General features: G+C 45.4%; 1 protein-coding gene across 7 annotated transcripts in view; it reads right to left on the reverse strand.

Annotated features, from left to right (window-relative positions):
* The window catches only part of SIN3A (SIN3 transcription regulator family member A), a 1,166,566-nt gene that overhangs the window by 624,413 nt on the left and 527,150 nt on the right, over positions 1-15,003 (reverse strand). For 4 of the 7 annotated variants that reach the window (XM_069624553.1, XM_069624552.1, XM_069624551.1 and 1 more), the window contains exon 8: positions 604-774. In XM_069624553.1, coding sequence (XP_069480654.1) covers positions 604-774 — 171 coding nt within the window. The remainder of the gene's footprint in view (positions 1-603; positions 775-15,003) is intronic. The other 3 variants (XM_069624555.1, XM_069624554.1, XM_069624557.1) reach the window with 1 other exon arrangement.

A 15,003-nucleotide genomic window follows, 5' to 3' on the forward strand; every position in this document is an offset into this window, starting at 1 on the left:
TACCAATGCTTGTGAAAAAAACACTTACTTTTTTGTCCAAGGCATGAGTAAGAGCATGATATGGTATTTTATAACACGCCTGTACACAAGTGTTTCAAGGTGCAAGGGCATGATGTGGCAAGGATGGGCTCAGTAAGAGCACTAATCAAGACCCCACTGTAATATTTGGGAACTGAGAAGGTGGACAAGGGGTCTACTTCCCAAAACTTCAATTAACACATTTTAATGTCCAAGATATGTCGTGAATAGACTTGCCAAACCTGAGAAACAGCAGTTCTGGATGAGGTCTGAGGCTGTAAATATTTTGTCGGGCAAGAGTAGTTGCACTGTAAAAACAGTGAAATATTTTGTCAAAGGGGCAAGTTTAAATTTGAAACTAGATTGTAAAATGCATGTAATGGATACAGATAGCTCTGCTGTCTGAAATCCGACCCATCAGGTAACGTATAGATTCTTGAAGGCAACTACATTCAATTCATTTAGTTGAAACAGATTTGTTTTTTTTAATCACAAACATGAGGCAGTAATAAAGCTGCCGCTACCTTATGACAGCCTTCTACTTAGCTCTGTACAGGCCGACCTAGCTTTAACAGTACCACTCACCTTTACTGGAGGAGTGACCCCGGATCCAGAGTGCCGCCGGATCGGACAGCCATTCTGATTGGGCCGCTGCTGTTTGTTGTTCAGCTGGGGCTTCTTCACTGTCCCACCATGGTCATTTCTGACAGACTCCACTTTCTCTGCAGTGGTCTTACTAAGCAGCTTGTTAACGAACAAGAGAAGGAATAAGAATTACAATTAGAGATCTTTGCTTCCTAAAATTGGCTGCAAGATACAGTTTGAAACTGACAGGGGCCTGTGGGGGCGTAGTGCAACAAAATACATCCAGTATCTGTCCTTGCACATGTAATGTCCATGATCAAAGAACTACCCTCTGTGGTTTGATTTTGCCAGCCAAAGTTTTTAGGCTTTTATTTTGTGTGTCAGGAAGATCAATCTAAAGCACCTCCAATGGCTTACAACAGGAATTAGGCATTCACCAACATAATTTTGAAATGATGGAGCACAAACCCAGATCCAAATTTGTACCAGCTATTACTGATGCTACTGTTATAGACACCTTTTATCAGGCAGTCATTCAAGATATACACAAATAGATCGTTCCCAGTTTCAGTCAACCAAGAGCAATCTCACTCTTTCCGAAAAAACTGCTCTCAAAAATCTTGCTGAGGATACGAGCATTGTCATTAAAGAAGCCGATAAAGGTGGTAATATTGTCATTTTAAATACTGCAGATTATATTACTATGGCTAATGAACATCTGAGTACTCCTGGATGTTATCAATTGTTACCTGGCAACCCTACCAAAGAGACGGTATCTGAATTGAAAGTTTTGTTATATGACTGGCACTCACGTGGGACATTGACAGATGAGGAAAAGGCTTTCCTTTACAGACCTAATCCGGTCATTCCTACAATGTATTTTCTGCCCAAAATTCATAAGGCATACACAACATTACCCCAGGTACGACCTATTATGAGTGGCTTAGGATGGGCCACTGAGGGACTTTCCCAGTACATTGATTCTGCAATCAAGGATATGGTACCAGCATTACCAGCCTACCTACGAGATTCCACTCAAACACTGGAGATTTTACATCAGTTAAAATGGTGCCCCAATTATCTTCTAGCCACGTTTGATGTTAAAGCATTGTACACATCGATACAGCATCGATTAGCTCTTCAAACCATTGATTACACTTTTCGCAACCACTCAGCATCACACAGTCAACATGTTTACATGATCAAAGATTTCTTGCATTTCACGTTAGCACATAACCAGTTTTTGTTTAACAATCAATATTATTTACAGACGAAAGGAGTAGCCATGGGTGCGAAATATGCCCCTTCTTTGGCTAACTTATTCATGGGTTTTTTTGAGGACAAACACATATACACAGACCACCCATATAAACAGAATCTCATAGTATGGAGACGCTACATAGATGACGTCCTGGTCATTTGGAATGGGACGTCTTCGTCCTTTGTTGGTTTTTCTGAATATCTTAATCGGAATAATTTTGGCATAGAATTTTCTGGACATGTGAGCTCTCAGTCTATGGAATTCCTTGATCTTCAGATAAACATTGTGAATGGTGAACTACAAACTCAAACCTTTCGGAAACCCACCGCAGTTAATGCTATGTTGCATGCCTCCAGCTGCCATAAAAAATCTGTCATTTCTAACATCCCATTTGGAGAATTTTATCGTGCGAGACGTAATTGCAGTACTGACATGGCTTTTCAACATGAGTGTCGCATGATTAGGCGGAGGTTCTATGAACGTGGATATAGTACTCAATGCATTAAGCAAGGGTTTAATCGTATCAACACATTCACTCAGGATCAGACGTTGGTTACGAATACAGAATCTACCAGCCCAAGTCTGGAGTATGTACAGTTCATAACGAAATATTCAGAAGACCATTGTATGCTTTATCGCCTGTTAAGCAAACATTGGCATTTGTTGAGACTTGACCCAGAGCTTCTGCCTTATGTCTCGGCTACACCCAAACTCATCTTTACTCGTAATAAAACATTGCGCAACAAACTCTGCCCTTCGTTTTTACAACCAAAGCCTACTCATGCACAGCCTCTGACTTGGCTTCCACCCAAACCTGTTGGTTTTTTCAAATGTGGTCTATGCAATTTTTGCCAATATGCTCTTATTCAAAATACATTTAGTTGCCACCATGGTTTGTCAATTCACATTTCTGATTTTATTAATTGTAAATCGAAATTTGTGGTGTATGCTATTTTATGCGTATGCCGCAAAGTATATGTTGGTTCTACTATAAGAGAACTGCGAGTTCGCATTCGAGAACATTTTGCACACCTGAAGAGTCAAGATCCGAAGCTGCCTCTTGCACTTCATTGGCAACAGAATCATCAAATGGATTCAGTAAAAGATCTTAAGTTCATTGGGCTCATTCAAGCGCATTCCCACCCAAGAGGCGGGGACCGTCAATTACTTTTACGCCAGCTTGAGGCACGCACCATCGCCAAACTTCGTTGTACCAGTCTTGGTCTCAACACGGACACGGAACTAAATGTATTTTTGTAATGCTTTACATAAATGCTGGTGCACATTTCCTATACTTGCAGTAACTGCATTTTCATTATTCCCTGTTTGTTTTTATGTATTCACTTTTAGTCAAATTTAAACAACCCAGATCGTCAGGAATCGCTGCCAGTTCCTAATTGCTCATCCGTCCACTGCTGTCATTGAATATTCGAGAGATTTGTGATTTTTTTCAAAATTTTTATTTATTTATTTATTTATTTATTTTTAATTCCAATTAAAATATTTTTATTATTTCTATTTGCATGCACACTGCCATTACAGCTTATTATGCATTAGACTTTTATTTAATATTTATTAGTTGTGCTAACGGATGTAGACATTCTCTAGGGCACATATAAAATGCAAACGCTTGCCTTATTTAATACAAGGACTACCATTACCACAATTCCATGCACTAAATTTAACCACATGACTGAGTCATGTGACACATTTTTAGGTTCTTTTCTCTAAAGACATGGAAGGAATGAACTGCACAACACTGATTTCGTGAAGCGTTTGGACTTTGGCCACAGTGGGGAACCAGCCCCTGAACTCACAGTTGCAACGTTTGAACAAACTCCCATGTTCTGGGAATGTACCATACTGTATCAGTAACAGAGACTGCTTCAGTTATTTGCCGCTTATTTTCTTGAGGAGAATCAACTACTTTAGAATTGGCCCATATATCTGCCCCCCCCAGGAGGGCTTTGGGTTTTCCAACGCAGTTTGAATAACATACGTCTTGCCTTGAAAAGGACCCGTTGTTCTGGGTCGAAACACGTGTCGGCAGTCTTGTTTTTGCATCATTTCATAAAATCTGTTTCAACAGCGTATTTTGACTGAAGAATCTACTTGCTTTGGACTCTTTGTTTCACCGTATCTGTTGTCCAGTTACACACTCAATTTGAATAGGACATTTACCATTTGCTCAGGGCTGCGCAATCATTTAGAGGTGACAATTTCAAGTGTTTCAATCTAAAACTAGGCTGCTGGGCTAATCTCTATATACTCCACTCTCCCAAAGGTAGATGCTTAGGAGCAATCGTGACTATACTGCTAAATAGGGGGAAGGCTATACCGCTCAAAAGGGAGACAGTTATAAAACTATTCCAGTTAAAATACAATAAGGGGATGCTCACACAGTGTGCATCAATCTATAAATTCAAAAATATAGTCAACATAAACAGAAATCCAGTATGCTGCAGGTGAGTAGCTTTTTAAGGTAGTATATTTTACAGATGTTACTAAATGTAAAGGAACAGATTTTGAATTTAGAAAGCAGTGTTTTAGAAAAGGGTTTTAGAATTGGAATAAACAAATATTTTCACATTGGCGCAAACTAAGATGCCACAGTCCTGGAAAAAGTCCATCTAGGGAGATCAGGCAATCAGCCTGGTTCCGATGACCCAACGGGGCAGCTCCAGGGGCATGTTCTGTCCTTAGACAGGGTAAATCGCAAAAAGCTGCAAAGGGCACTACAAACATTGCGTATGCCGGTGCAAATCCTAAATTTCTATTTGCATTAAAATTGAACATCAATTATTTAGCAAAAAACGGAAAAAACAAAAAGCAACTTGTTCATCAAACAAAAAAGACAAAATAATAATGATAATTATCCTGAATTGACGACAAAATCAAAATCAACAAACGTCTTTAACGAAACCTGTCTCAGGAAGAAATTCTGCAAGGAAATGGACAACGGCAATTACGTTTTTTGTTTTTCGACCCTGCATTAACAATTTCCACAAGATTCAAGAGTCTGAAATTTCATAGTATGAAAAGAGGGGTCTAAAGTATGTTGAACGTGGATCTCTTAAAGCTGGACACACTGTGATAATATGAAACAAAGATTCAGTCCAGGAGATGTCCTTACAGTACCAGCAATGTTTTTCTAATAGTCCCCGTATTGCTCAGATCTCATTTGTTAAATACAGGTTTAGATAGGCTCTCAGAAATTGATCTCCGATCTTTTAGTACGGAAATGGTTTCAGATATTCACATAGTGTTTCGCTTGCGGCCTTCTGTCGGTAGATCGACTACAGACTGGTAGTTAGCGAGGTCCAGGGTTTGAATCCAGTCGCAGGTTTTTTGTTTTTCTTTTACTCGCGTTGGATTAGTCACCAGCCATTGAACTTTTTATTTCCTCCAGGCAAGTCGTCATTTTCAGCCGCCAACCCCTCAAAGATTGATTACAGTCCGATATAATTTCGTCATAGACCATTTCCAGGGTTGCCGGTCTCGGGGTAGAGCAGCATTTGCCAAAGAGAGCTAGTCTGTTCCAATGGACTCTACATTTCAAAGATGTGAGGCCCAATCCTCTTCGAAGGATAGCCATCGGGGTAGATTGTGGGACACCCAAGTACCTATTCCAAAAAACCTTCAAGGCGGGTCCAAAGGGGCTCCGGGAGGTTAAATATTGCTTCAGCCCCATATGTCACCGCCGATGTAACGTTGGCTTTATAGAAACGTAGGACTGGGAGAATAGAGAAACGTCCAAACTTTCTATTTAACGCACACCCTTGGCTGGTCAAAGCTTTCATCTTTCCCAGTAGATGAGATGACATTGGAGCTTCTGGTCTTGAGTTGCTCAGCCAAATGCCCAAATACTTGAAAGAGTGGACTGGTTCGATCTTCTCACCGCCTATGTACCAGGATTTTTTTTTACCCTGACAGATGTTCCAAAGCTCATGGTTTTAGTTTTACCTTTGTTTATTTTGAGCCTGTCTGAGATGTAGTTTTGGAGGGCATTAAGTTGCCTCTGTAGGCCAACTGGGATCTGGTCAATAAGTACCACTTCATCTGCGTACAGCAGACATAACGGAGATCCACCCACCTTGGGGGGAAATTAACGTGTTCACAGAAAGGCTTCAGGCATGTCTTCCAAGAAAATAATTGAAGAGGGCCGGGTCCATTGTGCACCTCTGATTCACTCCTCTGAAGTTTTAAACTTCTTTCGAGAGGATCCCTGCTTGGCTTAATCTCATCCTTAGAGAGGTGTCGGAGTGCATTGCCTTGATTGAATGCAGTATTGAATTGGGATAGTTCTTCTCCAGTTTTGACCAAATGAATCCCCTATCCACCTGGTCAAATGCCTGGACTAAATCCACAAACACCATGTAGATCTTAGATTTCCAACTTTGTGAATTTCCTTTCGAAATTTGAAGCAGCAAGATGTTAACAGAGGTGCCAGGCCCTTCACAAAGCCTGTTTGAAATGGGTCCTGACAGTTTGCATCCCGACACCAAGAATAAAAATGATCCAGGATGGTACTGTATAATTTGCCGATAACATCGAGGAGAACGATAGGGCAGTAATTCTTAGGGTCGTACAAGTCATCTTTTTTATATATGGGAAGCACTATCGCTCTCCTCCATGAACTTGGCACTTACTGGAACATAGCTATTTGTTTAAACAAAATGGATATGAAAACAGCTCAATCCTCTGGAAACTCGTTCAACATAGAATTATGCTTGCAAGACTTTCAGATTCTTCATTCGCTCTACAATCACGTTGACATCGTTGTTAGTAACCCATGGAGCACAGCTCTTGAAGGAATCCACACCTGACCCAATGACTGTAATCTGAGTGTACGCCTTCCCAAAGTGGTTCATCCACGACTCCACACTGATTGGCTTTGATTGATCAACCTTTGAGGTAGTTTCGTCCAACTTTATCAGAGACCGGAATTCCCTCTGTTCTTTACCAGCCAATGCTTTCAACATGGCTGGCGAGTCATTCTGGTATCTTTGATAATTGGATGCTCGGAGCCAGTTTTGTAGCTCAACTGTGCAGTTTCACCCCCCACCCTGCACCACCCCCCTTATCTTTCTTCCTTTGTTTCATTCTAATCTCCCACTCAACATGCTCATTCTCATTCTTTTAACTGTGCCTCACCCATGCCGGTGCAGGAGCCTTCACCGACAGGAAATATCAGAAAAGTCCTTTGAGATACTCCTTGTGGAGTCAGTGGGACCAAATTGCAGACCTTCATGGGGACCTGGTTTAGCAGGAGATAGCTGCCAGATGTACTTTGATGGAAGCATGTGCCAGTTCGGCCTTCGCCAAGGATAGCAAGTATGAAAGGGTCTGTGGGCCGTGACCCTCATAGGAGTGATCTTCTTTGACCGGCACCACGTAGCGAAATGCTTCGACTTGTGGCAGTAGCACTTCAAGGTTGACAACGCCCTGGCGAGCACCTACCTGCAGTCCGCTGGCAACTCATGCCCTCCAAATTGTAGGACTGCAGGAGCCAAGCCTTCCGGTTCAGTGATCCTGGGTGTTAGGCAAGATTGTATGCAGTACCCTTTGGGTGCACTAAAACAACCCTGAGCTCCTGGCAATAGAAACCCAACCTTTGGCATAAGCTTGTATTACACAGGTTGGAAGCATGTTCAGAAGCCAGGCTCATCTCAAGAGTGGTCAATGTAAGCTGTAGGGGAGTTAGACAGAGATTCACAGTGACAGGTAAACAAATAAACTCTTACACACAAGGTTTCTTGATTAAACAATTATTAATTTATTTAACAGTCAGTTTAAGTAAGCCTTCTTCAGAAGGGGCAATATTTTAGTAACACATAAATGCACTCCAAAATACACACTCTTAGTTTCCCTAAATCAGCAAATACCCATTTGGGAAGGCACACAGACACCTCTACACCCTTAGGTGGCTTCAATAGTTCGGACACTGGACATTAATATATCACTGTTGCATTTAGGGCAATACTAGGAGTATGTCAAAGAAAAGGATTATTACAATAAAACAGGAGATCTCACAAATATTCGTAAGCAGGTAATTACTTTTGGTGACCCCCCAAAGACAGTTAACCCCTTCCTGGAAGGAGGGCTAAACACAGAGTCAGAGGGAAGAAGAGTTGTTAAGGGAGCCAGCTAAAGTCAATTGGACAAAAGTCAAGGTGAGCTGAAGAAATTCTGGCAGGTAAGAAAAAGTCTTGCACAATGTTTTAGAAGTCTTTGTAGCATAGAACAAATGAAAGAAGGGCCACAAGCTGATTAGGCTTGTGAGGTAAAGAAGCGGATAGCAACTCTACAGGAGCAACAAGAGGTAAGTTCTTAGACTTTACAGTACCTTAGGTTAGAGGAAAAGGGCTTTGGCTGGCTTCTGTTCCTGTGCAGCTCTGCAGATCCTGTGTTCCTTGGCCTCAGTCGTGGAGACAAAGGAGAGGAAGTCTGGAGGACTCCTACACTGCAACAGGACGGTCGGCAACAGAAAGGGACCAACTTCTATTCAGTAGCACTTTGCAGTTTCAGCTCCTCACGGCTTTGCAAATAGCACCACCGCAGACTTTTGGCTGTTGAGATGGGCTTTCCTTGCATCTAGGGTCCAGCACTCGGTTGAGGTGGCTCAGGCTCGGTCAGTCCTGCTTCCTGGACCTCTTGGCAAACTTAAAAGCAACGCACACGATCTGGTGTTCCTCTCCCTGGCTCTTCCATTTCCAGCAGCGACTGCAGTGGAATTACACCCAATTTTGAGAGGATGACCACGTGGCTTACTTTGGAGTGGATTGGCCCACCAACTCAAGGGGAGAAGTCGTCGAAACGAATTCTGAGCTTCAGCACAGCAGCAGGGTTTCACTGGGCAAACCAACGGTCCAGGAGTTGCAGCAGGTGTCTCTTCCAAGTTCTTCTTCGGATTCCTTCGTCCAGTGATAGACTGCCTACCAAGCCAAAAAGCCTTGCCTTTTATGCAGGTTTCTCTCATTCATTCGAGCCTAGATGTTAGTCACCCAGCAGGGTGGATGTTCTTGCCGGACAGCCAGCTGGCCAATCGCCTAAGAGTGAATTCCTGTCTTCCAGGAGACTAAGCACAGGGAGTTTCGGGCAACTCCCTCGCAACCAGGTCCCCTGCCAGACACCCTGGAGCCAGAGGCAGAATTCACTTGTGAATCCCACCAAAGACCAAACAAACAAAAGGACCATACCTGGTTTGGCGCGTGGGAGTAAATCTCAAGAAGGACCTTTCCACAAAGAAATGATGCAAAAAGAAGACCGGGCCATTTTGACAAATATGGCACCCTTGGCTGCTTTACTGCAGCTGCGAACGCAGCACGCGTGAAAAGGACACCACAGTGGTTAAAAGTAAACCACTGTCACCAGCCATTCATTGAGGAAAGGATAACATAACAAGGTTACATTAAAAACTAGACAAAGGGGGTACCAAGTAACCCCTCCAGCACCCTATTGTAAGATCGTGTGTGCTGTGTCTAGAAAGTTACAAATGTAAGTAAAATCAATTTCACTTCACTGCTCTGGAAACAGTAGTTTATCCAAGAGAAGGTATTTAAACCTTGGGTAAATCTGAAAGACTTCCCTGTGCCAGTGCACTGAAGGTGCTGTGTGACACAATGTAAAAGATGATTCCTATGGAGTTTGTCATACTCCACAACCAAAAGAAACAGTGTTGCTCGGGGTCTCCAAGGTAGACAGGAATTAGCACATTTCTGCGAATTCTCCCCAACACTGGGTTGTGATGAAGGATTGCGCCTCAATCTCGGGTGAGAAGATTCAGAACCACTGGCAACTTGATCGGAGGCAACATCGACAGGTTGAGACGGTCTGGATACCAAATCTACCCCGGCCATGCCAGGGCGAGGAGTATCATCTTGCATTTACTCGTAGCAGGAGAGGGAACGGAGGAAACGTGTACAGAAACAGCACTTCCCACGGGAAGGAGAGTGTGTATCCCAGGTCCTCGGCTGGTGGAATCTGCTGGCAACCTTCAGGAGTTCGCTGCAGTCGCAAACAGATCGTTTTGGGGTCTGTCTCATTTGACGGACAGGTGGTCCACCTGATACCGACAAAGCTCCCACTCATGGCAGGAGCGCAGTTCCCTGTTGAGGGAGTCTGCAATGGTGTCAAGACTCCCACCAGGTGGAGAGGGACAAGGAACATCCTAAATACGATGGCGCAGTGCAAACAGTCCTGCGCTTACGGAGATAGTTGGGCATCGAGTGCCCCTCTGCTTCCGGATATAAAACATGGTGGTGGTGTTGTCCGTGAAGATCCTCACCACCTTACCCTTCATAGGCGGTAGGGATGATTTGAGTGCCCAGAACACTGCCTGTAGCTCCAGGATGTTGATCTAAAGATCCTTCTACGGCAGCCACAGGCCTCTTCGTGCATGCTTTGGGCAATGATGGAGCGGACGCCCCCACCACTCTACCACCTGTTGAGAGATCTTGTCCTTGAAGCTTCTGGACACCAGTTTCCAGCGGGCGTTCAGGAATTTATGTACGGGTCGCATCTGCAACCTGCGGAGACAGACGAGGTAGATGCCGGACGACGACATGCCCAGTAAAGACTTGATGGCCCGCACTGTGGCAGTGTTCGTTGACGACACCCGTTGCGTCTTTCCTTAAATGGGTGCCAGCCTCTCCTCCGAGGGACAAGTCAGGCAAGATACTGTATTGAGTCTGGTGCCTAGGAATTGCGCTTTCTGCGACGGATTTAAGCAGGACTTCGGATAGTTGACGGAAAGTCCCAGAACTGTCATTTAACCAGACGGCCATCTCTGTGTCCCCCATTGGCTAGCTCCCATGAGTGGGTGCGTATCAGCCAGTCGTCCAGGTACGGGTATATGTGTATGCCCTGCAGAAGCAGATGGGCCGCCACTGGTGCCAGGCATTTCGTGAACACTATGATACCCGACTTCAAGCCAAAAGGCAAGGCCTTGAACTGATAGTGCTGACCCTACACCACAATGCACAGAAACTTCCAATATTTCTTGTGAATAGGGACTTGGAAATGGGCGACATCCAGGTCCAACATTTTCAAGAAATCTCCTTTTTACAGTTGGCCGAGCATGTGTTGCAACGTGACCAGTCTGAATATTTGGAACTTTAGGTATTTGGTCAGACGTCGAAGGTCCAGGATGGGCCTTCAGTCCCGGTCTTCATTCTGACTAGAAGGTATCTGGAATAGACTCTGGCGCCCCGCAGCCATTGGGGAACCAGCTCCATCACCCCTTTTCACACAGTTCCTTGCGGCCGCCGAAAACGAGTCCGTACGGTTGCAACCTCAGGCACTTGGGTGCGGAGTCAGGCACCCTATATTTCTTATCCGGCCTATGCCGCTTGACGGAAGCAGGGCAAGGGTTCTTCAAAAGGGCCAGGCCCTCCTCCAAAAAATCGTCCAGAAAAGGCACCACCATGATGGTCTTCATTTTGGCCTTGCGTCTTTGATAGAAGAAGCCCTCCTTCTTGGTTTCCTCGGGCACCAGCTGGAATAGCTCGGAGTCCCTGGTGATCATCATCCGGTGTGGGTCAGCCTATGTGGAGCATCCAAATGTGGCTATTCACCATCCACTGCGACAATGTCTTAGTTATCCATCGTCGTGGCCGCATCCTTACCCGCTGTTGGGTTTGCTGTGGGAGAATGAGCCTGACGTGGCGGAGGAGGTGGATAAGGGGACGTCAGGTGACGCTTCTTCGCTGGAGGCTTGTCAGCGACATGGGGGATCACAGGTAGCGGTGCCGGAGGTATTCTCATCTGGATCTCTGACATCAAGGTGAGTCGACAGAATATCGAAGAAATGTCCCACAGCTGAGAAGGCAGAACAGGAAAACTAGGCCCTGTGCCGCCGTCCTCCTCTTCAAAGTCCTAGTGGGCCGTGTACATGGACTCTAGAACTTCGTTGTCCGTGGGTGAGACCTCCATGGTTTGTACGACGACCTGGGAGGGCTGTTTTGGGGCATCCTCGCCCCCCCCCCACCTATTTCCCGCCTAAACGTCTTGAAACAGGGTCTAGGGAGGTTTCACATCTTCTGGCGTGCCTGCAGATTTTGCGAAAGTCACTGCGGCTGTGTCGCGCCTTGTGGGAAGGGACACTAAGCTGTGGGAGCTACCCTCGAAGGATCAGCAGCCCTAACTGCTGTGGTAGTAGTCGTTGTCTACGGAGTCATCAACAAGGTCTTCCCCTGTGACGGATGAGCCTGCTTGTATGTGGCCGCCTTTTCCTCTGTCCGCGGCTTCCCCTTTGAAAAGACGCTTCAAAGTATGCTGGCAATGGAGGCAGAAGGTGATGCTGATCGCACTTTATACATCTTGGGACCCGCTTCCACAGCGAATCTGGTGGAATCAGACTTGCGGCTCTGGGCCTCATCTTCGGCCCCCACGGATGAGGTGCCCTGAAAGGACTCAGAACACTGCTCCTCGGACCGTCCGGTCCTAAACGAGGAATGACCCTGCAAGGAGCATAGGTCAGAGGTCTTTTTCGTGTTAAGCCATGCCGCCAGGTCATTTTCTTAAAGAAACCGAGGCATATCTCACACTCTACCTCGTGTGGTCCGGGTGCAGACACTAGAGGCATTGCAGGCGTTTGTCCTCCACAAACACATTGCGTAGCCCACATTTGGTGCAGGGCCTGAAGAGGTACCCTTCCCTCAGTCATAGTCGGAGGGCGCGAAGCAGGCCAAGATGACGTTGTAGAATCTCGATAAGGGGTGCAGAACTTCACCGACAAAGGGTCCCCACTGTCAGCAGATGAAGAGCACGCAGGCACCTTTGAAACAAAAATGGAACTATTTCCATCTAAAAACACAAACCAATTTACAAATAGCTTGGAGAGCAAACTCGAGGACTCCCAACAGTGAGGCGTGCAGTAAAAATCTGAAGATTGCTGCCAGAGGATGGGGCTTAAGGAGAGGACTGTCATTGGATGCATGCAGTATAACCCAGAGGACAGTGTTTGGTTTAGAGAAGCAATACAGTTTTTAAGTGAATGTGAAATTATTTTTTTTCTTTTACCAAGGTTTCCCAGCCCGACGTCTGGGAATATTCATGAGCATGTGAATCCATGCCAGACCCCATGCTGGAGAATGGCTGTTCACCTCCACTCCACTGTTAGTTAAGATGTGCACAGAACTGGTAAATCTTCCTTTCCTGGTTCAAGCCCAGAACTTTCTGCTTTAGTAGTGGGCTATTTTCCATAATACCTCAGTGAGTGGAAACCTTTTTCCACACTCACATAATCTTTAACTCTTTATGGGTGTCATTTTTTAAACTCTCCATGGTGTCTTTTTAAAGTTATCGTTTTTAACAAAGTATTGGCAATAAGTGCCTGTTGTTGCTGTGTTGCCCTAGAGCAGAGGTCTTCAAACTGTGGGGCGTGCCCCCCAGGGGGGCGCGGCCGCATCCCAGGGGGGCGCGGCGCCAGAGCCCAGCATGAAATGTTATTAAAAAAATAAATAAATAAAAATAAAAGGTTTTTTTTAAACAAAACATTTTTTTAGCTTGGAGGAAATGGGAAGGGGAGGCTCACATGGTCAGACTGGACCATAAAACGGTCTTGGCCACCAATGAAAAAAGGGTCACCAGTTGAAAATGGATATTCAGTCCTTTAGTCACAGACTGTTTGATTAGTACCCAAGGGGTTGTTTATTGTTCAAATGTAAACAAATTGTGATATTTAAAGAATATTTAATTCAGCAACAATGGTCAAAACTACTAGCTGCATAGTGAAGTAACTCCTCAAACTGGCCCACATTGGCCAAAAAAGTGGCCCATTTTGACTGGCCTACACTAGCATTTTTGGTACGGTTATCGCCCTATTGCCCCATAGGCCAATCCAAGCCTGCCGGGCTCCTCCATAATGGGTGAGGGTGTGTCCGCCCACTGGCCACCTCACCCATTATGGAGGAGCCGAGGAGCCAGCCCAGTGAAACACTGAGCACTCCTTCAGCTGCTTTTTCCAGCTGAGGGCGTGCTCCTGGGCTGGCTGAACTGTCAAAGGGAAACACTGTTTGCCTTTGACAGTTCATTTCTCCAGCCGCACATGATCACTGAGCCATGCAACGCTGGCGGTGTTTTGCTTCACCAGCCTTGCATAGCTCATTGGAAATGCTGGCTGGGGCACTGCATGTACGTATGTGCGAGGGGGTGCTCCTGTGCCTCCTCGCACATACGGGCAGAGCAACCTGGAGCGGGGCATTTTAGCAACCACACACAGGCCCCTTCAGATGGTACGTTTGTGGCAAATTAATTTTTATTTAAATGTGTATGGATGTGTGCACATTTGTGTTATGGGACTGTGGTGGGAGCAGAATGGGAGGCAGCACTGGGATAGTGGTGGGAATAGGGTGGGGAGAGCCCAAGGTCTGTACTGGGAGTAGGGTGCGGTGACGGCACGCAAAAGTTCATAGCGATTTCTACATACTGTCCATCTGGCACTTTTGGGGGGGCCCGGCCTGCCCAAACTTTGCTCAGGGGGGGCCCAGGCCAAAAAAGTTTGAAGACCACTGCCCTAGAGGCTCCCTTTTAACTTTCTTTTGCTAACCTTGAGAAAACTATAGTTCCCGAGGATAGAAAGGATCTTTGGATCCCTTTAACATTTTGTTAAGTGAAACCAGCACACCCCACCTTATGTGGTGTGCTGGGAAGATACAATGTATCCCCTTTCACACTAAAACTGTAACAATTCTGTTACAGTGACAAGCTTACCTTCAATGGCTGGTGGCAGTGATATATTCTATTAATTTGGTGCACCTTTACCGCAGGCTGTGTTCACAGCTGCAGTAAAGGGACCTAAGGATGTCAATTTTTCCCAAAATGGCCCCCAGTCTTCTTTTTTCACCATTTTAGTGTGTTGTTTGTTCATTCCTCTGACATCCAGGCTGGGAAATTCCTTTGTGTGAGAGTCCCCTGGACTCCCCGCCTAGGCGCCAGTCTGTGAGAGCAGGAAGTGAGGGAGGAGTCCAAAACTCCCAGCCCTTTGTCTTACACCTTGCTTGAAAGAAGGGGACAAATCCCAGTTTGGGGGAGGGGAGGGCTAGCTGTCCTGAATGGACAACCAGACCGCCCCTTCTTTTAAAATGCAGGGAGAGAATGCAGAGGTTGTGCTATAATTCCTGATAAATGCTGCAAAC

Source organism: Ambystoma mexicanum, chromosome 11 (assembly GCF_040938575.1).
Source record: "Ambystoma mexicanum isolate Mex_15411 chromosome 11, UKY_AmexF1_1, whole genome shotgun sequence".
NCBI lineage: Eukaryota > Metazoa > Chordata > Amphibia > Caudata > Ambystomatidae > Ambystoma > Ambystoma mexicanum.